This window comes from Elaeis guineensis, chromosome 2, assembly GCF_000442705.2.
Source record: "Elaeis guineensis isolate ETL-2024a chromosome 2, EG11, whole genome shotgun sequence".
Taxonomy (NCBI): domain Eukaryota; kingdom Viridiplantae; phylum Streptophyta; class Magnoliopsida; order Arecales; family Arecaceae; genus Elaeis; species Elaeis guineensis.
The window spans coordinates 83,333,619-83,355,561 of record NC_025994.2 but is presented as its reverse complement, the minus strand read 5'-3'; the positions used below and the strand labels follow the sequence as shown (position 1 = coordinate 83,355,561).

The 21,943-nt window shown below is 38.3% G+C and overlaps 2 protein-coding genes across 2 annotated transcripts in view; both read right to left on the bottom strand.

Annotated features, from left to right (window-relative positions):
• LOC105056720 (uncharacterized) overlaps window positions 1–7,363 on the bottom strand; it is a 29,173-nt gene extending 21,810 nt beyond the window's left edge. The window contains exons 1-2 of the mRNA XM_073251337.1: window positions 7,308–7,363; window positions 3,540–3,692 (exon numbers count right to left, since the gene is read on the bottom strand). Of these exons, the coding sequence (XP_073107438.1) occupies window positions 3,540–3,648 (109 nt within the window). The 5' untranslated portion in view covers window positions 3,649–3,692; window positions 7,308–7,363. The remainder of the gene's footprint in view (window positions 1–3,539; window positions 3,693–7,307) is intronic.
• A 5,017-nt stretch (window positions 7,364–12,380) lies between these two features.
• LOC105056711 (uncharacterized) overlaps window positions 12,381–21,943 on the bottom strand; it is a 30,874-nt gene continuing 21,311 nt past the window's right edge. Inside the window, exon 4 of the mRNA XM_029260536.2 lies at window positions 12,381–12,575. Coding sequence (XP_029116369.2) covers window positions 12,559–12,575 — 17 coding nt within the window. The 3' untranslated portion in view covers window positions 12,381–12,558. The remainder of the gene's footprint in view (window positions 12,576–21,943) is intronic.

Below are 21,943 nucleotides of genomic sequence, written 5' to 3'. Positions count from 1 at the left end.
TTATCGAGAATCAGACTAATAAATGGTATATCGAGATCACTGCTCTCAAAGCATTAAGACTAGGTCATCCAAGTATGGCATTACAAGCCAAAAAAATTCAGACAATCATGAATGTCACAAGAACAGTGCTCTGTTGTGGTTTAGTTCCCACAGTTAAGAGGAGAGAGATTTTTTCTTCCACAGTAATAGTATCCCCAGTGAAACCGATCAATGGCGTTGAGACTCTTCTAAGTCAATCAGTCGGTAGTCGCATTCGGAAGAAAATCAAGTAGAATAAAATATCTGTGGAACTTTCATTATCTACAAGAATTTTTTTTACATTATAATTAGCTATTATTGTCGAAATAACAACAGCATCATCATGGAGAGTTTGAATTCTTCGAAGATCTTTTTCTAAAAAAGTTATTACATTGTCGAGTCGTCGCCTCTTCATCGACTTTTCTTCGGAAGTTGCCCTCCAATTTGATCACTTGGAGATCATGTTGATCACCCCTGCAGTTGGTTGATTATTGATAGTCTCCTCAGTTTGTGGCTGAGGTCATCGGTCAGCAGGAGGTTGAGTCGGTTGATCTCTTCGGCACTTCTCGAAATAGTCTCATCGAATCAAGACCTCTATCTCATCCCTGAGCTGGATACACTGTTCGGTATCATGACTATGGTCATGATGAAACCGACAATACTTCTTTCTGTCACGACTCCTCGATAGTGCTTTCATCGATAGGGAGTGTCGTAGATATTCTGCTCCTTCGATCTCCATCAGGATTTGTGCACGAGGAACAGAGAGAGGAGTATAGGAGTCATACCTGCCATAGTTCGGCTTCAGACTCCTCCGTCAAGGTAAAGCTTGCTCTAGGTGGCCGACTTGATTTGGTCGGAGCTTCACTCTTCTTCTATTTCTTCTTCTGATCCTTATCTTCTGTCTGGCATCGGTCAGAAGTGCTTTCATCTGCGCGAGTGTATTTGTACGCACGTTCTAAAAGTTCAGCGTAGGTCTGGAGGAGAGTCTTGTCTAGAGAATATGTAATCTGGATCCCCTCAGATCCCTCTTCATGGCCGATATAGCCATGTCCTCATTAAGGTTCCTGACCTCAAGTGTGGCCACGTTAAAATGTGCCACAAAATCTCTCAATGTCTCTGTCTTATCTTGCTTGATCGAGAAAAGACTATCGGATGTTCATGGCAGCCTTCGGCTAGTGCTGAAGTGGGCCACGAAAGAATGCTTGAGCTACTCGAAGGAGTCAATGCTTCTCGACTGAAGTCCGAAATATTAGGTCCGAGTAGCTTTCCAAAGAGTTGCTGGGAAGTCAATGCATAGGAGGGCGTCGGTTGCCCTTTGGATCATCATGAAAGCTTTATAGCTCTTCAAATGGTCGATTGGATTGGTGGAGCCATTGTATGGCTCCACTCACGGTATCTTAAATCGAGACAGAATTGGCTCATCCAAGATACACTAAGAGAGAGGTTGGGCAGTGTAGAAGTCGTAGTTGCTGGAAGACTTTCGACCTTCCACCTGAAGTCGGGCAAGCCGGTGGTCAATCTCTTGAAACTTGCGTTTATAGTCATCAAGCCATCGTTGCTGGGAGACTCAGGGGGTAGAATCCCCTGAAGAGCTTGAAGAAGGAGAGACAGAAGGCGTCCGAGATCATTTTCCCTTCCTAACACTATGTAGATGGGAAGGAGAGGGAGAACATCGCGAATGGTGGGTGGCACGATGAGAGTGTCAAGAATGCAGTTGTCCATCTCGATGGGAGTGTTGAGACGATCGCTCTAGAGATAAAGAGGGTGAGCACCCTGGTGGGCGGCGACTGTGCTTAGATGGCACCGACTGTGCCACCGGTTGTTCTGTCGGTGGCTGCTAGGTTTGCTGCTGCTGGAGGCTTTAGACTGCCTCTGTCAAAACTTTTATCTGCTACATGAATGCAGCAATCTGCGCATCCGTTGTGACCACAGGACGTGAGGAACTAGGCTCTGCTACCGGAGGTGGAGGAGGAGCATCTTCCCAGTGAAAAGAATATACCTCACTGATTCAGTTGAATGCTAGACTCTAATTTTCAGCATGATTGATTGTAGTTTCTCCCTTCCTGGCACACCAATCTATTGCGGCCAACTCCCTGTTACCTGTCGCTGATGAAGAGCACCTATAAGACAAAGTCCACATAGACCGAAATTGTATCCGATGGGGACCTCTCGATGCATAAGTCAGAGAGAAAATTGATGAATAGTAGATATGAATGTTTAGAATAGCAGAGTCTTGGCTCAGAATTATCTTACCGGTACTGCTCACTTACTCTCTTTTTATAGATGATTCTGATGTAACCGTCAAGCACGTGGTCTCATTTTTTATGGTACTAAATTATCGAGCCATAATTATAGAGTTAGTAGGTCATTTATTTTTACTAATTACCATGACATGTAGTTGATAACCATTCATAACGGTTAGGGTATGTTGAGCAGGTAAGCCGACTATATATCGGTGATATTGATACGTTGATAGATGTAAGTTGGTAGAAGATTCGAATGATCATTGGCTAATAACTCTGATATGCCGATGGTCTTAGGTCGGAGGTTGATCAAGTCGTTTGTTATTAATTGATAATAGCCGACTATCGATCGATCAACCGATTATAAGTCGGCATAATATATTTAGTCGGTCGATGTAAAGTCAGAGTCGGGAGTCGGTCGACTTATCCCAATAATAGCCATTAAAAAATTATCATTATGCCATGATGATAACTTTTTACCTTGTTAAAATTAAGATTATTGTCCTCATTAAAAGTTCATTGACATTATAAAATATATCTTTTGCTTGATAAAAATAAAAATAAATAATTTTATTGTATTCTTTATGATATTTTTAAAACTATTTTTTAAATATTAAAAGTATCAATAAGTTCAATATATTCCTATATTTATATAATTTTTTTTTCTTACAAGTTCTTTTTAACAATATAGATATCTTTATTTATATTGCAATTAAGGAGTTATAGTGGTATTTAATATACAGTTTTTAATATTTTTACACTATTTTATTTAAATAATTTATAGTATTTTTAATATAAAATTTAGTTAGATTAGTCATTGAGCTCCCTGGCCAAATCGATTTTGTGCAACCTTATTTAAGATCTGAAATTAACCCAGCATAGTATACTCTTTAACAGTATTTTTCTTTTGTGATAGCTAATCATGTCTTGAAAGAGTACTTCTGACTTGTTGGTAGGACGAATAAAAAAGAGTTACAAACTAATTCATACTAGGTAATTTATCATAGATATGGGATAAAGTGTTATTTGTCCATATTTTTAAAAAATATCTCTAAGATAATGTCATGGATTCATGATCTACAAACTAATACTTGGCAATTTATCATAAATACCAGGCAAAATGTTGTATTTTATTATTTTTTTAAAAATACTACTAAAATAATATCATGGATTCTATGATTTTTTATATGGAGGCTTGGGTAAGAGTAAGCTATAGAAAGAAAAACATGCTATAAAACTTTATGTGAGGCTTAAATAAGTCATAGAAATATATCTCACCTTTGGGAAGAAGTTGCAAGATAATTGCTTTACGAACTTGACTGAAGATGTTGAAGACTGATTTGTGCTTGTCTGGTAAGCAAAGTGGAATGCCTTTGTTTTGCATCATAGCGTTTTTTTGATCAACCTGGTCTCTTTGTTTTGCTCCTTCCACTACCAAATTCAAAGATGGTAAAAATGCCACCGATTAAACTAAAGAACTATTTGGCATCCTAGATCTTTTGTACTTTTGTTTCCCTATGAATTGGTGAATACCTATTAGTGACAAAATTTTAGTAACACTCTGAAAAAAGTATTACTATAAATGCTCTCTAGTAATAATTTTAAGAAATATAATTAATGTAGCACTTCGTTAAGAGTATTACTAAAAGTTCTTATATGTATGTATGTATGGATGTATATATATATATATATAGCGATAGTATTTTATAACTGCTACAAAAAATTGCATCCTATCGCAATAGTTTTTAAAATTATCGTACAAATTCTATAATATTATTATGATTATTTATAGATATTTCTAAAGTTTTTGATGTTACAATGGTATCTTGCAGGAACAATATTTTTTTAATTAAATATAACTTAATTGGCAATATTTATAACTTTACTGTAGAACATTGACTTTTTATCGATGAAATAAATTTTACCATTTATACATCATTGTATAACTAATAATATTAATTATTAATGATTTATGATTTATTTTTATGATAAATTATTATTTTTGCAAACTAATTTGAATTTTTTGTAATGATTATATTTTATTACTAAATATATATCTGAATTTTTTAGAAAAGGATATTTCATATATTTAATAAATTTTAAAATTAATAATATTTTAACTACTTAGTCAAGATTGTTTAACAATTAAATAAAATAGTACGTGATATAAAATCCATTACCAATAGTACTGAATGTAACATACCATGATCAAGTAATTATCCATAATGTAATTACTGAAAATCTATATATTAATAGATTTAACCAAAAATTTGGATCACTGATCCAACTTAATTTGTATTAAAAGCACTTGAAAAATTTAAAGACTACTTATATAAAATGTATAATATAAAGTTTTAAAAATATTTTATATTAAATACCATTACTTTTTAATTGCGATATTAATATGAAGAATCAAGAGCTATATACATTTAAAGAATTTTGGAAAAAAAATATGATTATATAAATATATTAAAATTATATATTTTTAAAATATTTAAAGTTTTCAAAATATTATCAAGAATAAAATAAAGTAATTTATTTTTTATTTTATTTCAAAAAGAAGATGATTTATTTTTTATGAAAATAATTAATTATTAAAATTAAAATATCATAATTTATTTACAATAGGTATACTTAAGTTTTGAATAAGTCTAATAAATTTATTAAATACCATTACTTTTTAATTGCAATATTAACATGAAGAATCAAGAGCTATATACATTTAAAGAATTTTGAAAAACAATATGATTATATAAATATATTAAAATTATATATATTTAAAATATTTAAAGTTTTCAAAATATTATAAAAAATAAAATAAAATAATTTATTTTTTATTTTATTTCAAAAAGAAGATGATCTATTTTTTATAAAAATAATTAATTATTATAATTAAAATATCATAGTATATTTACAATAGGTATACTTAAGTTTTGAATAAGTATAATAAATTTATACTAGAAGTAGAGGTGGCAAATTATGATCTAACTAACCAATCTGACCTGTGTTCAACCCATCATAGATAGGTTTAGATTTGAGCTAAATATATTAGAATTATAAATAGATTGATCTATTTAATCTATTTAATATTGGATCAGATTTAGATTTTAAAAGTTTAATCTATTTGACATCTTTAATCAATTTAATATCTGGATTGGGTCGAATTAGGTAGAGTATCATTTAAATGGGCTGAGTCCTGCGCGTTGGGCTGATGGCGACATCCCATCACGGTTAAAATTTAAAACCCAATGCCCATGAATTTATGATTAGGCTTTTACTTCCTCTCAGCTTGCACCGCATCACCCGTCTCTGGCCCCTCTCCCCGATTGTCCTCTCCTCCTCTACCTCGAGCTTGAACCACTATTGGTAGCAATGTGAGCCTCCATTGGCAGTGATGTGGGGGCATTCGCTTCCATGAAAAGCTCCTCTACCTTAAGCACAGCCTCAGCATCGACTCCTCTAAGTCCTTCTCCCTCGACCCACCATCCGTGCCACCCCCTCTCCTCCCCATGCTCCAGCATCGACTTCCTCACCTCCTTTAGCCTCCAATTCCGCCAACTCTGGCCAGAAGGAGGAAGCCCTCCATGGACGAAAAAAAGAGGGGGAAATGGGTGCAAGAGATTAAATATGTATTCTTATTTTATATGTTTGGTCTCTTCTCTGGCTCTCCACCCCCCAAGTGATTACTCGGCTATTTTCTTTCTCAGGTGCAGACATTTCTCCTTCATCTCTTTTTATGTTCCATGGATCTCTATGCATCAAAATCAATCTCTTGGTTTTGGAATTGGTTTGATTAGATCTTGTGGTTATCTTCTATGATTTGGTTTTCAATGGAAATGCATTTTTTGGTCAGATTATATAGATCTAGAATCCAACCTCAATGTTCCTAAAATATTCTACACCAACATTTTTTGCTTGATAGGTCTACATCCCATCTCACATTCTCCACCAAAAATAAGGATTTTCTTTCCTGTTATCCTTTTTCCTATTATGGGACGAGAACCATATATATGCCACTATCTAGCTTTGACATCAATTTCCACTTTGAATTTGTAGTCTTGCACTTCATATGATTTTTGTTCTGATGTTATTACTTGATGAATTCTCTTATTTCAGGGTTTGATGGGTTGCTACTCTATTAAATGGTTAAGCAGATCGAATCAGATTATCTATTTATTAAATATGATAGGTCTAAATTATAGATTCTAACCTATTTAATAAATAAATCAGATTCAAATTTAATATTTTTTGACCCGACCCGACCTACATCTGACCAAACTTATATATGACCAGGCTTGACCTACTTGCCACCTCTAACTAGAAACTAATATTATCATGATGGCTAAGTAGTAGACAACTTTTCATGCATTAATTTATAAAAAATATTTGATTTTATATGTAGCATTACTTTAAAAAAATATTTGATTTTGATTACGTATATTGTGATGATTATGATCGCTACAATAAATTTTATCAATAGTTACAAACCAGCACTACAAGATGATTTAAGACCATTATCAAAGACTTGCTTATACCAACACTCATTAAAATCATAGTATCTAGTAATGTCACTTCTTGCCGCAGTGTACCAATTATTGATATAGATTTTATCAGTGATTTTTTATATATTTTGATATAATTTTGACTATTACTAATGACCATTTTTATTGTAGTCCAAGACTTCTATAATTATTTACTTTTATTTTTATTCTTTTTAATTTGAAAGCAATAAATCTTTACACCAAAAGCTCTAAAGATTTTACAAACTATTTTCAAAACAAAAAGGCTTCATCATAAATGTTCTTCTATTTATTCCTTTTTCCTTCTTGGATGTTGAAAAGATTAGGAAAATGACTCTTGAAATCAGTAAACCTTGGATTGTCATTGGCCATTACTCTTAAATACTCCCAAATGTAGGGGTACAACATATGACACCCCAAGATTTACAATTTAAAAGATAATCAAATGGAAAGAATGTAACTTAGTTGATATGTATATATGTATGCAACGTGCATATATATGGGCATGCATACATACGTATACTACCTGAGATTTCAAGATCTCTAACGTCCTTGGACTTATCATCATCATCATTGGTCTCAGGTGCTGCAAGAGAAAATGAAAACTCATCATCTCAACTGATAGTAGGAATACATTTGACAGTTCTGATTGATTTATATCAATTAGATAATTAAATGTATCTCCATTTCTTCTTCATTAAGAACTTTATTATATTTAGAATATATATAAGAAATTAAATTATGAATGATACTTTTGAAATACTAATTTTCCACCTCTCTTATCTATAAAGTCATGAGATTGCACATGAGAATATATTGGATGTCTAATTAATCGGCATTTCAAAGAAGTTGTCATTAATAATTGTATGTATTGTTATAGATCACAATTCTTTTTGCTTAGCAAGAAGGTAAAAGAAAAAGGCTTGTCACTCTAAAGAAGTGGGACTGAGAAAGGAAAAGAATAGATGTTTCAATATTGGGAATCAGTTAAAAGCAATCAAATAATAGAGTTAGGCATCAACTAAAATCGAGTTTTTATTAAAGAGCTTAGAAGTAGTAGAAAAAAATGACAAATATTGGAATTACAATTTTCATCATGTTCATATCTTACAAGTCAGCTGCCCTCTTGAAGGCACATACATGATTATTTGTTATGTTTGAATATGCTTTATCAAGCCTACCTCAAATCTTATATGTTATACTTTCTGGTTCCATTCTGTTGTGGAATAGAGGAGAGTTAAAAGGTAAAAAGATTACTTGTTCCACTTTAACATACCAAACACAAGAAAAAGGTATCAATCGTTTTCCTCTTAAACAAGAAATTTTTAAAAATATAGAGAGTATTTTAAAACACTAGTAAAGAAAGTTTTATATCCAATTTAGAAGATACTACATGTAGAGTGGAACAATTTATTCCCAACTAGAATGGGTTAGGGGTGAATCACTTTAATTACTCCAAGCTAGTCTGGCACACCTTCACTTTGGAACCAAAAGTTCTAGGTTCAATTCTTGAATAGTAAATTTCTGAATTTGGATATAAATAATATATCATGAGCAGATCTCCCTCCTTCTCTCTCCCCCCCACCCCCCAAAAAAAAAGAAAAAACCTATTTACTCCTTGTTAGCTTATTCCTAGACCAAACATAAGCTATGTTTTATTTAGTTTACATAATCCATATTTTAGTCAGTTTGTGCAACAATCGAGGATGTCCCCCAAGATGTTATCTGGATACGTTTGGCCCTGCATAAGTTATCTAACATCTACCATATGCATAGCTAAAGTCGCATAAGTTCTGACATCCTCACTAGACTAACAGCCAAAATCTATTTAAATATAATGATAAATACCACAAATCCAATTACATGAAATCACAAGCATCATGATCAGCTCGCATGCCCATGCCATAGGTTTTCCTAGTCCACATACGTCATAGGCTAGGTCCACTTTGATACCATTTAATTAATGTATAAGATCTCATCTGAAAAAGCTAGTCATAAGGTATTATCTAAAATTTTTCCACTACATAGTTGACGTGGGCACCGGTTCTCATAGTTTGCTTGTTATTATATTAATCAAAAAGTAGGTTGAACCTTTGAATTCCAGCCAAAATTTAGATGAAGGTGTATTGGAACCCATCTATCTCATTGGTATTTAATATCCAATTATTTAACCCACATATTTGTCATCATCATCCTATATTGTATAGTTGTTGTCGAATATACTGTATGCTATAATCTTAGTCGGTTAGTTTTTAAAGGTATCTCACTGTTCACAGATATCTGCATGGAAGATCATCCCTTGTTTCCCACCTCTTTTTCTTGATCCCTAAGTTTATTATCACTTAGATTGCATTCCTTTCCATCCTGTTAAAGGTGGCTATGTACCTTAGTTGTTCCCCCTTCTGATACTCGATGGTTTTACATCGTGGCAGCTAGGAATCTATCATCATGCCACCATGACAATATTTTATTTTATTAATATGAAGATTTATTACCCTTTATTAAAAGCTGATTCATATTATAAAATAAACCCACTTTTATATATTACGATATTTCATATTTTAGTAAATATTTTCTTTAGGTATAAAATTCAATCATTTGCTTTGATAAAAAAGAAAAATGAATAACTTTGTCATTATAAAATGAATAACTTTGTCATTATTCTTTATGACATTTTCATAACCATGTTGTTTAAAATATATAAAAATATCAAGAACTTCAACATGTTTCTATTTTTTATATGGTTTGTCCTTACAAGTTCTTTAAAATATAGAGATAACTTTATTTATGCTTCGATTAAAGAGTAACAGTGGTATTTAATATATAAATTTTAAACTTTTATAATATATTCAAATAATCATTTGCTTTCATAAAAATGAAAAATGAATAAGTTGGTAATTATTATTTATATGTTTTTATAAACATTTTGTTTAAAATATTGAAGAATATCAATTCCTCCAACATAATTCTATATTTTTTATATAATTTTGTTCTTACAAGTTCTTTAAAATATAGAGATAACTTTATTTATGCTTGAATTGAAGTGTAACAGTGGAATTTAATATATATAAATTTAAACTTTTGTAATACATTTTAATTTAAATAATTTATAATTTTATTATATTTTTAGTATAAAATCTGGTTGGATCAGTAGTCTAGATTCTTGGCCGAATTGATCTTGCATATGCCTATTTAGGATTGGAATTAATTCGGCATTGATGTATACTCTTGCCAATATTTTTATTTTGTGACAACTAACCACATCTTTAAAGAGTATTTTTGATTTGTTGGGAGTACAAATAAAGTTGAGCTACAAATTAATATCTAGAAAATTATCGTTAATGCAGGGAAAATTGTTATTTCTTTGTATTCTTAAAGAGTACTACTAAAATAATACAGTAGAGTCATGAGCTACAAACTAATACCTAGCAATTTTTCATCAATGGAGGGTAAAGTGTTATGTTTTGGTATTTTTTAAACATATCACTGAAATAATATCATGAATTCTATGATTCCTTATAGAGTTTGGATCTATGGTTGTTTGAATGAAAAACATACAGTGTAACTTTATGTGAATCTTGTAGCAGCCCGGTTATCTGGGCCTGTAGCCCAGACGGCCCAACAACACAAAAAAAAAAAAAAAAATAAAAAATAATAGAGAAGGAGGAAGACTCCTAGTCGGAGTCTTCTTCCTTCACGATTCCGGCAAAATCGGACTCAAAGAGTCCGGCTAGGGTAGGAAACTTCCACTATAAGATCCCCCAACCTTCCTTTAGGAATTTACAACAAAAATTTTGAAGTAAATCAAGGGATTTGAGAGATTTTTCTCAAAGATTTCCATGGTAGTTGATCGGAAGAAAAAGGGGTCGCCGGAGCTGTTTTGGCCGTCGGAACAAGGTATGTTCCTTCTTCCTTCCTTTCGGTCTAGGTCTCTCCGGCCATGGGGTGCTCGGAAGACCGGCGAGGTGCTGGTTCAGGCTCGAACAGGGGTACCCTGTTCGTGTGATTCTTTTCTTCCTTCTCTGCTGCCAGCAACGAGGGTGGCACTGCTGCCGACCTGGTGACATCGCCGGCATCGAGACGCTGCTGGGGAAGGTGGCCGGAAGTGCTCCCTTGGTCGGGATGAAGGGACAAGTTCGGTTGGGGGGCTCGGGTTCTTGCTTTCGAACAGGGGGAAGAGAAGAAGAAGAAGTCTCTTCTCTCTTCTCCAAATAAAAAAAATAAATAAATATATATATATATATAATAATAAAATAAAATAATAACAATAATATATATATATATATGTGCATATATTAAATAAATAAAAATAATGAATAAAAATAAAAAATATATAAATATATATATAAAAGGGGGGACATGGGTATGAGTTAGATAACCTCAATATATATATAAAATTTATTTGGTTAAATTAATTTAATTTTGTTTGATAGGAGAACAGTCTAACGATCAGGGAGACAACGAGTAGGGCTTGATTTTCGGACTATAAGGTTGTGAATTTGAATTCTCAATTATCGAGGTAAGAATCCTGTACATGATCATCGCTAAATTTATGTTATTTATTTGTTAGTTTTATATGTTGAATTTGTAATATCGAAATTATAATCGATGAATTTTCTATGTTTGAGACATTGAGATATGGCTTATATGAATATTTTTTTTAATATGAGTATATTATGAAAGGATTTTTTTTGATTGATGGTATGAATCTTATGGACATGATTTATCAACTCATTCATTCTGTAATTTGAAATAATTCGATAAATCCAGAATTGAATAAAAAGGGGTATGTTTTGGACTAACCTCGACATGTGAATCAGCCGGCCAGGAGCTCATGCCTGGGACAGCCCGCCAGGAGCTTATGCCTGGGACAGCCTCTCATGGGCTTTCGTACGTGGGACAGCCGGCCAGGAGCTCATCCTGGGACAGCCTTGAAAGGCTTTTATGAAAGAATAATTGGATTGGAAAGAGATTGAGGTATGGTCTGGGTTAGTCCAAAGCCAAAAAGGGATGAAACATTGACAGATCAAAAATATGAGAAGATACAATATTTAATATGAAATTCAACAATGAATGAAGATTCCACCTGATGATGTATGATGACACATATGCATATTTGTGACATTATTCTAGTTATTGTATACCTAGAAGATTTCTCAATTGCATTGGTTTTAGAAATATTAATTCTATTTACTGGCTTGATGTACATGTGCAGTGATTCTTACTGAGCTGGAGAAGCTCATATTTTTCTTCTTATTTTTTTTTTTAGACTCACAGGAAACTTAGATTGGATGGTTTGGGCGAGAGCAAATGAGGACTGAAGTCTTTAGTAATTTAGTTAGTTTAAAATTCTCTGATGCCAAAGAACATTTGAATAATTGTATTGAACAAGTTGCATTTGATTTGAAGTTGTGACATTGGTTGATTGATTTGGTATTTAATTGGTTATTTAAAATTTTGAAGTGTTAAATTTTTAGGCCTTATATGATCCTAGGGTGCTGCTCTAGGGTTTGTGTGGCCGTGTCATGTGCCCAACTCAGGTGTTGGGTTTGGGGCGTGACAAATCTTAAATAAGACATAAAAATACATTTCCCTTTGGAAAGAAGTAGGAAGGCAACTGCTTTTATGGAATAAAGTAGGGAGACAACTGCATCTAGAAGTTGACTGAAGATGCTGAAGAACGATTTGAAGTATCCCAGACATCTTTGCTGATTTGGTGAGTCAGGAGGAATGCCTTGGTTTTGTATCATAGTGGTCTTTTGTTCTGCTTGATCTCCTTATTTTACTCCTTCCACTGTCAAATTCAAAGGCAATAAAAGTGGCACCAGTTTAACTAAGGATCTGTTTGGCATCCTCATTTTTTATACTTTTATGTCCCTACAAATTAGTAAAATACCACATGGAGGTTGATATTGAAGATAGCATTTGCAGAAAACTTCCACAATTCCTTGCTTTTATTTTTATTCTTTTTTAAAAGCAATAAATCTTGTTTTCTATCAAAGGCTCTAAATATTTGACAAACAATTTCAATACATAAAATGGGTTAATCATACGTGTTCTTCAATTTATTTCTTTTTCTTCTTCTTGATTTTTGAAAAGATTAGGCAAATGACTCTTGAAATAAGTAAACCTTGGACTGTCATTAGTCGTTACTCCTTAAGTCCCAAGAGTAGGGGTAGAACATATGACACCTCAAGGTTTATAATTTAAAAGATAATCAAATGGCAAGCACATAACTTGGTTGATCGTGCATATCTATATACACACACATATATACACATGCACACATAATTCCGTACATATATTACCTGAGATTCCAGTATCTATACCAGGTTGGACTTATTATAATCCTCATTCGTACAAGGAGTTGCGAAAAAACAAACGAGAATTCATCATCTCCACTTAATTAGTAGGAATCATTTGGGAAGCCCTGGAGAAACCAGAGCAAAAACCTCTCCTCCTCCCATTTGAAACCTCTCCTTCTGCCAAGATCCACCTCATCGCTCTAACCCTAATCCCGCCACAGCATCAACAACTTCATCCACTCCACATCCTGTTCCTTCTCTGAAAGATCTCCCACTTTACGCTAGGGACTGGAACCGAGTGCAACCCAGAAGGAAAATAAGGTGCCATGCCAGACGATTAGCTCATCCAGTCCCAAGCTATTGGAAGTTTCTAGAACGAGAAATTTCAGCCACCCTCCTCCTCGCCAGTGCCACTCGGTTCCTACTGGAGCAAACGCCATACCACTTGGCTCTTTGTCTAACATCTCCATCCTCAACCAAAGGCAACGCTTAATAATTCATCAGGTATTCTAGGACCTCCACCGTCAATCTTGCAGCATCTATACTTCCTTATGCCTGCTCCTTCTGCTAGCCTACACTGCCCGAGGATAATGAGATGGCGACTACCCTACCATCATGTTCTAGCATCCAATCTTCGACTTTCGAGATACGGGAGCATGGTTAACAACCAGTACTCGACAATTATCATTCATCCACCGGCTCATAACATGGCCCAACGTCCAACGACACCGAACGGTGTCCATTCAGCGCCGAATGGCGTCCTCTATCATTCTCTTCCAAAGCATTTCTCATCGGCACCACCAAATCCCTCTTCCTCCAGAATCATAAGAACTCTGGTCGCAGCTGCTCATCTTCAATTTCAGGATCTAAAAAATTCAAAACCTATGCTGATGCTGTGATCCATGGCCGGCCACAGCAGTGCTCTGCGGTTGGGGTCTGGGGACTCTGATAGAATAGCACCTTACTTCGACCCCAACCTTTTAGAGTAGACCTTTGCTTCATATGTGGTGATAGCGATCACCTCAAGTCCTCTTGCCGAAATCCTATAAAGAACTTCCGGTGTAAATGTTTTGGACACACCTCTCGACATTGTAAACTTCTCAACCAGTCTCCTCAAAGCTTTGTACCCAAGATGCAGCGTCAGCGCACTACTTGTCGGCAAACACGATCCGCGATCCATATCTTTGAAGACATACCTGAAGTTAGAATGAGCTCCGGACCCTCTAGGGAGGAAAGTAAAAGGAAGGCGTTCGTTCATATCTCGGAAAATATGGCTGAAACCGCTCGATACGTAGATCGAGCAGCCTTTGTTGAGGTCATTGGAAGGTCAGTGAAGGAAGATGATGTTCAAAATTTATTAACTCATAAAACTCACGTTCCTAGCTCTTGGACAACAAGGAAGTTAGCACAAGACAACCAGTTTTTTGTTTCCTGCCCTTCTGGAGAAATTATACACCATCTTATAACTTCTGGGAGAATCAAAGGTGACGGCTTCCATTTACAGGTAAGCCATTGAGACCAATCCCATGGAGGGCTTCCTCACCAGCTTAAATTTAAGGTTTGTGCCGGTCTTCTTGATCTCCCCCTTGTTTGTGGGTGTTAGAATTTGATGCCTCGAGTTTCGGTCTATATTGAGCCAATAACGAGGTCCGTGATGAAAAACGAAGTCCAACGTGCCCAAAATCACCTCAAACGGAGTCTGGATGGCCGAGATATGCTCGACTGAAGTCGGCATAAAACTCGAAACGGTGGACCGACGGCGGCCGGCGGCGGACCGACGGCGGCCGATGATGGGCCGGCGGAGCGGTGGCAGTGCGGCCTCATGCGGCCCAGGCGTAGCAGCGTGCTGCTTGAGCTCGGCAGCATGCGGCTCGGCGGCAGGGCGCGGCCCAGGCCTGAGCGCACGCGCGGGGCACGGCTAAGGACCAGGTGCACGGACCTGGGCATGGCCTAGGCCCACGTGCACGCACGCACGGGGGGCAGCCCATTTTATCCCGATCCACGATGGATTGGACGGTCCATGGGAGAGCGCATGGACTGCGAGAGCGTTTCCCAAGCGTTTCTCATGGTCTACCGTGGATCGAATATCATTTCTGGGTCGTTTCTCATAGTCTATGGGCTGTTTCGTAGATAGGGTCATGATCTAAAGATCCTGGGTGCTTCCAATCGAGATCCAACGATCCAAGGATTTTATTTGGTTGCTCTAAGGAGTCCTTAACCTGATCTAACTCGTTTTTAACCCTTTAAAAAGGCCTGATGCAAGAACAAAAATGGATTATGGTGGCGTGGGCGCGGTTTCATCAGGCAGAAAACTCAGATATGGAACAGAGAGGTGACGCGATGTTGAGAGGAGCAAGAGCAGGACTCTTGGACAGCAGACAGCAGTCATTTCAGGGGTTTAGAGGGGCCTCTCTAGAGAGAAAGCTTTTGTGAGGGAGAACTTTCTATGAAGGAGAGATTGGGTATACGAGGGTTGAGGGTGAGATTTTCTCTTATAATATTTTTCTTTTTCTCATAGTGAAGTTTACATGCCCCATAGAGGTGAGCTTTTTTTTGGCTGATCCACGTATTTGATTGTTTTCTATTTTATTTCTTCTTTCTTCCTGCTACATCGTGCAGTATCAAAAAGGTCCTGGAAGGTGGTGTCTTAGTTAGACATCCACCAACAAGTGGTATCAGAGCGAGGTGATACAAGGACGCAGATTGCAGCGATGGTGAGCAAGATTGAAGATGGAGAAGATATGATCAATTAAGATGGAGATCAACAAGTTTGATGGAAAAATAATTTCTCCTTGTAGCAGGCAAGGGTGAAGGACATACTCATCTAGCAAGGGTTGATTGATGCTCTCTTATGCGAGGAGAAGCCAACCAACATAGAGGTACAGGATTAAAAATAGCTACAGATGCAGGTGGTGAGTACCATCTGTATGTATCTAGCGGATGAGATAGTGATCCATATGCTTAGCGAGCTTCTCGGATGGTGCTGTGGTCGAAGCTCGAAGAGTTGTATATGGCGAAATCTCTCACCAACACTCTTTTTCTCTGGAAGTAGTTCTACAAGCTACGGATGGCTGAGGGACAGAGTGTGCAGGAGCATCTCAATCACTTTCAGAAGATCCTCACCGACCTTCTCAGCATTGGTGAGAATATTGAGGAGAAGACCAGGGCACTGGTTTTGCTAGCGTCGCTTCTTCCTTCGTATGAGTCCTTGGTGATTGGTATTCTAGTAAAAAAGAGCACCATCAAGATGAACGATGTCACCACGATGATTCTCCAAAATGAGATTCTCAGGAGGGAAAATCCAGCTTCGAGCTCAGGTGATGGTAGCTCAGCTTTGGTGGTTTTTGAAGGAGTAGGAGGCGGTAGACGGAGCAGCAGGAGATCACGACGAGGACGGTCCAAGTCCAAGAGGGACTTGAGCAAAATCAGATATTATCAGTGTGACGAGTTGGGGCATTTAGCCAGAGACTGCCCTCAACTCAGGGATCAGATGATGGCTACTGTAGCGACGATCAGTAGCTATTCAGAGAGAGATGTCTTGGAGATATCTGACGAGGTATCTACTTCTTTCCATCAGTGGATCTTAGATTTTGCATGTACCTATCATGTATGTTGTAGAGATGAGCAGTTTGACTTCTTGAAGAACAGTGAGGGCATTGTTTATCTGTCGGATGGATCATACTATGCGATCAGAGATATCAGGATGGTTAGCTGGAAGATACATGATGGTACAGTAAGGAGATTGAGGGAGGTCCGATATATATTCAAATTCAGGTGGAATCTTATTTCATTGAGCAGATTGGATTCGAGAGGCTACAGGATGGTTGCTGGTGGAGGAATCCTGAAGGTGCTACGCGGTGATAGGATTATTCTGGAGGAAAAAAAGAGGAGAGGACATTATTACCTGATGGGGAGCCCAGTGCAAGGTGGAGCTTCGGGAGTCAGGAGGAGTCTAGAACAAGGTGGAGCTCCAGGTGGTGGTGGATCGAGCACGAGACAGGAGACTCGGAAGGATGAAAGGTGATGTCGCAGGATGAGATTCCTATTGCCATAGGATAATGCCCCGAGTAAGTCTCAGGTCAGGAGGAGCACAACGTACGTTGGAGATGGGATCGAGCGGCCTGGCTCAACTCTCATGTTTGTCCATCCATGATCAGTAGACGATTGTCCCAAGACATAGGGGTGAGGAGATCTAGAAGCTCTCGAATACAGGAGGAGACTGAATATCGAGTCAAGGTGAAGATTATTAGGATTTGATGTCTCAAGATTTAGTCCATATTAAGCCCACAGTGAGGTCCGAGATGAAAAATGAAGTCCAACGAGCCCAAGATCACCTCAAACGTAGTCTAGATGGTCGAGATATGCTCGATTGAAGTTGGCATGAAACTCGGAGCGACAGAGGATCGGCAGAGGCCAGTGGCAAGCCAGCAGAGCGGTGCCAGCGCAGCCGCGCGCGGCCCAAGCGCGGGAGCGCACTGCCTGGGCTCGATAGCGTGTGGCCCGACGACAGGGTGTGGCCCAGCGTGCAAGCGCAGCCCAGGCCCGGGTGCACGGCGCGGGGCGCAGCCCAAGCTCGGGTGCATGTGTGCATGGGGGGGCAGCCCGTTACATTCTGGTCCGTGGTGGCTGGGTAGTCCATGGGAGAGCGCATGGACCGCGAGAGCATTTCCCAAGCATTTCTCGCGGTCCACCATGGACCGGACATCATTTCTGGGTCATTTCTCATGGTCTACGAGCTATTTCGTGGACCAGGTCACGATCTAAGGGTCCTGTGTGCTTTCGATCGAGATCCAACGGTCCAGAAATTTTATTTGATTGCTCTAAGGAGTCCTTAACCTAATCTAACTCATTTTTAACCCTTTAAAAGGGCCTGATGCGAGAACAGAAATGGGTTATGGTGGCGTGGGCACGGTTTCATCGGGCAGAAAACCCAGAGAGAGAATAGAGAGGTGACGCGATGCTGAGAGGAGAAAGAGCAGGACTTTTGGACAGCAGACAGCAGTTGCTTCAGGGGTTCAGGGGGACCTTTCTAGAGAGAGTTTTTGTAGGGAGAACTTCCTGTGAGAGAGAGATTGGGTGACGAGGGTTGAGAATGAGATCTTCTCTTATAATATTTATTTTTCTCATAATAAAGTTTGCATGCCCCATGGAGGCGAGCCCGTTTTTGACTAATCCACGTATTTGATTATTTTTTATTTTTTTTTTTTTCTTCCTGCTGTATCGCGTGGTATCGAAAAGATCTTGGGAGGTGGTGTCCTAGCTAGACATCCACCAATAGTTGGAACTCTAAAGTAGTGGCTGCAATTATCTCTAGCTTTGGCGTTCCACATCGAGTCAGTAGAAAATATCTACGATGGGAGGACCTTTCTAGTTTCGACCTCCAGTTCTTCTGTGAGAGCATTGAGGATGTTCCTGAATCAATTGATGTATCTGTAGGTCCATTTACTTATAACGCGTGAAGGTTAAACTAAACTTTGTCTCAAAGTATATTCCATTTAGGGCCTCATCCGATTCTAGTGATTCTAGAAATGAGGACGACGACGATGCTGAGTTTTGGCATGGTGACAGCAATAGAGATGACGATGCTCAGTTTTGGCATGGTGAGAATGCCAAGCAACAAACAAGTTCGCGAGATCCTCCCTCTCCAAACTGGCGACAGACCCAAGGTCGACTTACACGCTGTCGAGGTCTTCAAACGCAAATGGGAGGGAAATGGATTCAGCCTGTTGACAAGCTGCAACAATTTCTATAGCCATACATCTAGAATTTAGTCTTTAATTCAACTGCTGCAATTATCTCTACAACTTTACCTGCACCCTTTCATCTGATAGTAAATCCTTCTGAAGTCAGCTTCACCCTAACGGTCACGTCAGCAGCTTACCCACTTTCTAGAACTGTCAGATTGGTTTTCTCTACTTGTAGGGGATCTATTACCTATCTTCCCCCTAATTCAAATTTAAACCGAGACTAAGTAGACAGCCAATCGTTAGTGCCTGTTTCTACTGTCTTTGTCAGGATTTGTAACGGCATTAAAGACTCATGTGGAGCTAATTCATTTTCTTCTCCCTCTCATTCTCATAGCTGCCTATCTAGCAAGTCTCACATTTTGAATTTTGAATTTTGAATCACAGCAGGTAACGGCCTGCTGTACTTCAAAATGTAGTGCAAAGCTGCATGCTAACAAGATTAAAGCGCTGGGGCTGATTGAGGAGTGCCTCAATGAATCTGATATCTTCTTCATCAATTCCTTGACCAATGCAGAATTTATTAGACTCAGTAGCTAGTGTGGATTAGTCCTTAATCAATCGGGCCGGCTCACAATTACTCAGAAGCTGTGTGAGATGGAGCTCCTCTGCTACCAAACGTCTGTATCATCCATGCACAATTAATGGAACTACGACAGATCCTCAAACGTTGTCTGTGTGTCTCTTGTAACAACTGTGGAAACTTGTACACACAGACTTTTGGTCTCTCTATTCCCTTCTACCCTTGTTTAGTACCTTCTTCTAATCTACTTAGTAATCAGACAAGACTTTTTTTTGGAATGCATTGGTTGTTGGGTTCTCTAAGCTACTTTGGCCGTGGCCTGATGGTACGTTTTCCTTCTATTAGTAAGATTTTTTTTGTAACAAACTCTCCTTCAACCATTTTGATAATGATTTATGTCTAATCTGAACTGGAAGACTAGAGGGTCGGTCAAACCACATAAGAGACGTGCTATCAAGGAGGTCCTCAGACTTTCAAAATGTTCGATAGCATGGCTTCAAGAAACAAAATAAGAAAAGATGAATCGGTAGTTACAAAGAAATGTTTGTGGTATGCAGTTATCCGAACGGGTTGCAAAGGATGCCTATGGATCAGCTGGAGGTCTGTTAACATGTTAGGACCCCAATGTTGTTGATCGGATTCTCTTAGTTAGAAGTTGCCACTCCATTACTACTAGATTCACTTGTAAAACATCTGGGTCGTTTGGTTGTTAATCAATGTATATGGTCCTCATGAGTAGCTGGATCGAAGGGTTTTCTTTCAGAACTCTCTTAGCTAAGGCAAAAATATCAGAAACCCTAGATTATCATGGGTGATTTCAATGCTGTTCGCTTTTTTGATGATCAAAAAGGAAAAGGGAACACTATCTCAGCCTCAAACTTGTTCAACTTCTTTGTAAATCAACACCCTTTTCTGGAAATTAGCCTCAGTAAAACAGACAGTTCATGTAGTCTAACTTTAGAGAAGAAGCAGCGCTTGCCACACTTGACAGATGTTTAGTTTCTTTAGATTGGCATCCGCAATATCCCCTGGCTTTCCTTACTACTGTTACTTGAGCAACATCTGACCACACCCCTCTTATCTTGCACCTGACCTCAAAATTATCAGGTACGTCCCCCTCCAGCAAACCTTTTTATTTTGAAAACCTTTGGTTTCATTACCCAGGATTTGAAGAACGGATTCAATCTTGATGGGCATTAGCACCACAATCTGATGAAGCAACTGGCAACCTGGTTGGAATACTGAGGTTTCTCAGATTTCACCTCAAACACTAGAATAGAACCATTGCGGGTAATATACTAATACAAAAGGAGATGTTAGGATTTGATGCCTCGAGATTCAATCTACATTGAGCCTACAGCGAGGTCCGTAGTGAAAAATGAAATCCAACGAGCCCAAGATCACCCCAAATAGAGTCCAGATGAAGAAGATACGTCCGATTGAATTTGGCACGCAGTCTGGAGTGGTGGAGGATTGCCGGTGGTGGGCTGGTGGAGCGGCGGTGGTGCGGCCGCATGCGGTGATACATGGCCTAGGTGCGGCAATACGCGGCCTAGGCCCGCGCGAGCCCGGATAGCCCGGTCCACCGTGGACTTGGTGGTGCATAGCAGGGCCCGTGGACCGAGGGGGTATTTCCCTTCGATTTCTCGCAGTCCACCGTGGGCCGAATGGCGTTTCATATCCGTTTCTTACGGTCCACGGCTTATTCCATAGACCGGTGCACGATTGTACGGTCTGGGTCGCTTTCGATCATGATCCAACGGTCCAGAGGGTTTTTTGGGTGCTGTAATCCTATTCTAACTTAGTTTTTAAGTCCCTAATCCTAATCTAACTCGGTTTTAAGCATTTTAAAAGGCTCTGATCCGCAACAGAAGGGTTGTGTGGTGGTTTTCATTTAACAGAGCGCCCAAGAACAGAGGCGATGCTGAGAGGAGCAGGAGCAGAGGCTCCAAGAAAGCTCCTGAACAGTGGACAGCGACCGTTTCAAGGGTTCAGGAGGGTCTTCCTAGAGAGAAAGCTTTTGTGAGAGAGAATTCTCTATGAGAGAGAGATTGGATGTACGAGGATTGAAGGTGAGATCTCCTCTTGTAATATTTTTTTTTTCTCATAGTAAAGTTTGTATGCCTCATGGAGGCGAGTCCTTTTTGGCTGATCCACGTATTTGATTGTTTTCTATTTTATTTTTTCTTTCTTTCTGTTGCAACACGCAGTATCGAAAAGATCCTGAGAGGTGGTGTCTTAACCAGACATCCACCTACAAGTGGTATCAAAGTAAGGCGGTATAAGGATGCAGATTACAGCGGTGGTGAGCAAGACTGAAGATGGACAAGACATGATCAATCAAGATGGAGATCAACATGTTTGATGGAAAGAGTAATTTCTCCTTATAGCAGATAAGGATGAAGGATATGCTCATTCAGTAAGGGTTGATCGATGCTCTCTTATGCTAGGAGAAGTCGATCACCATAAAGGTGTAGGATTGGAGATGGCTACAGATATAGACAGTGAGTACCATCCGCATGTATCTAGCGGATGAGGTGGTGATCCATGTGCTTGATGAGACTTCTTTGATGGTGCTGTGGTCGAAGCT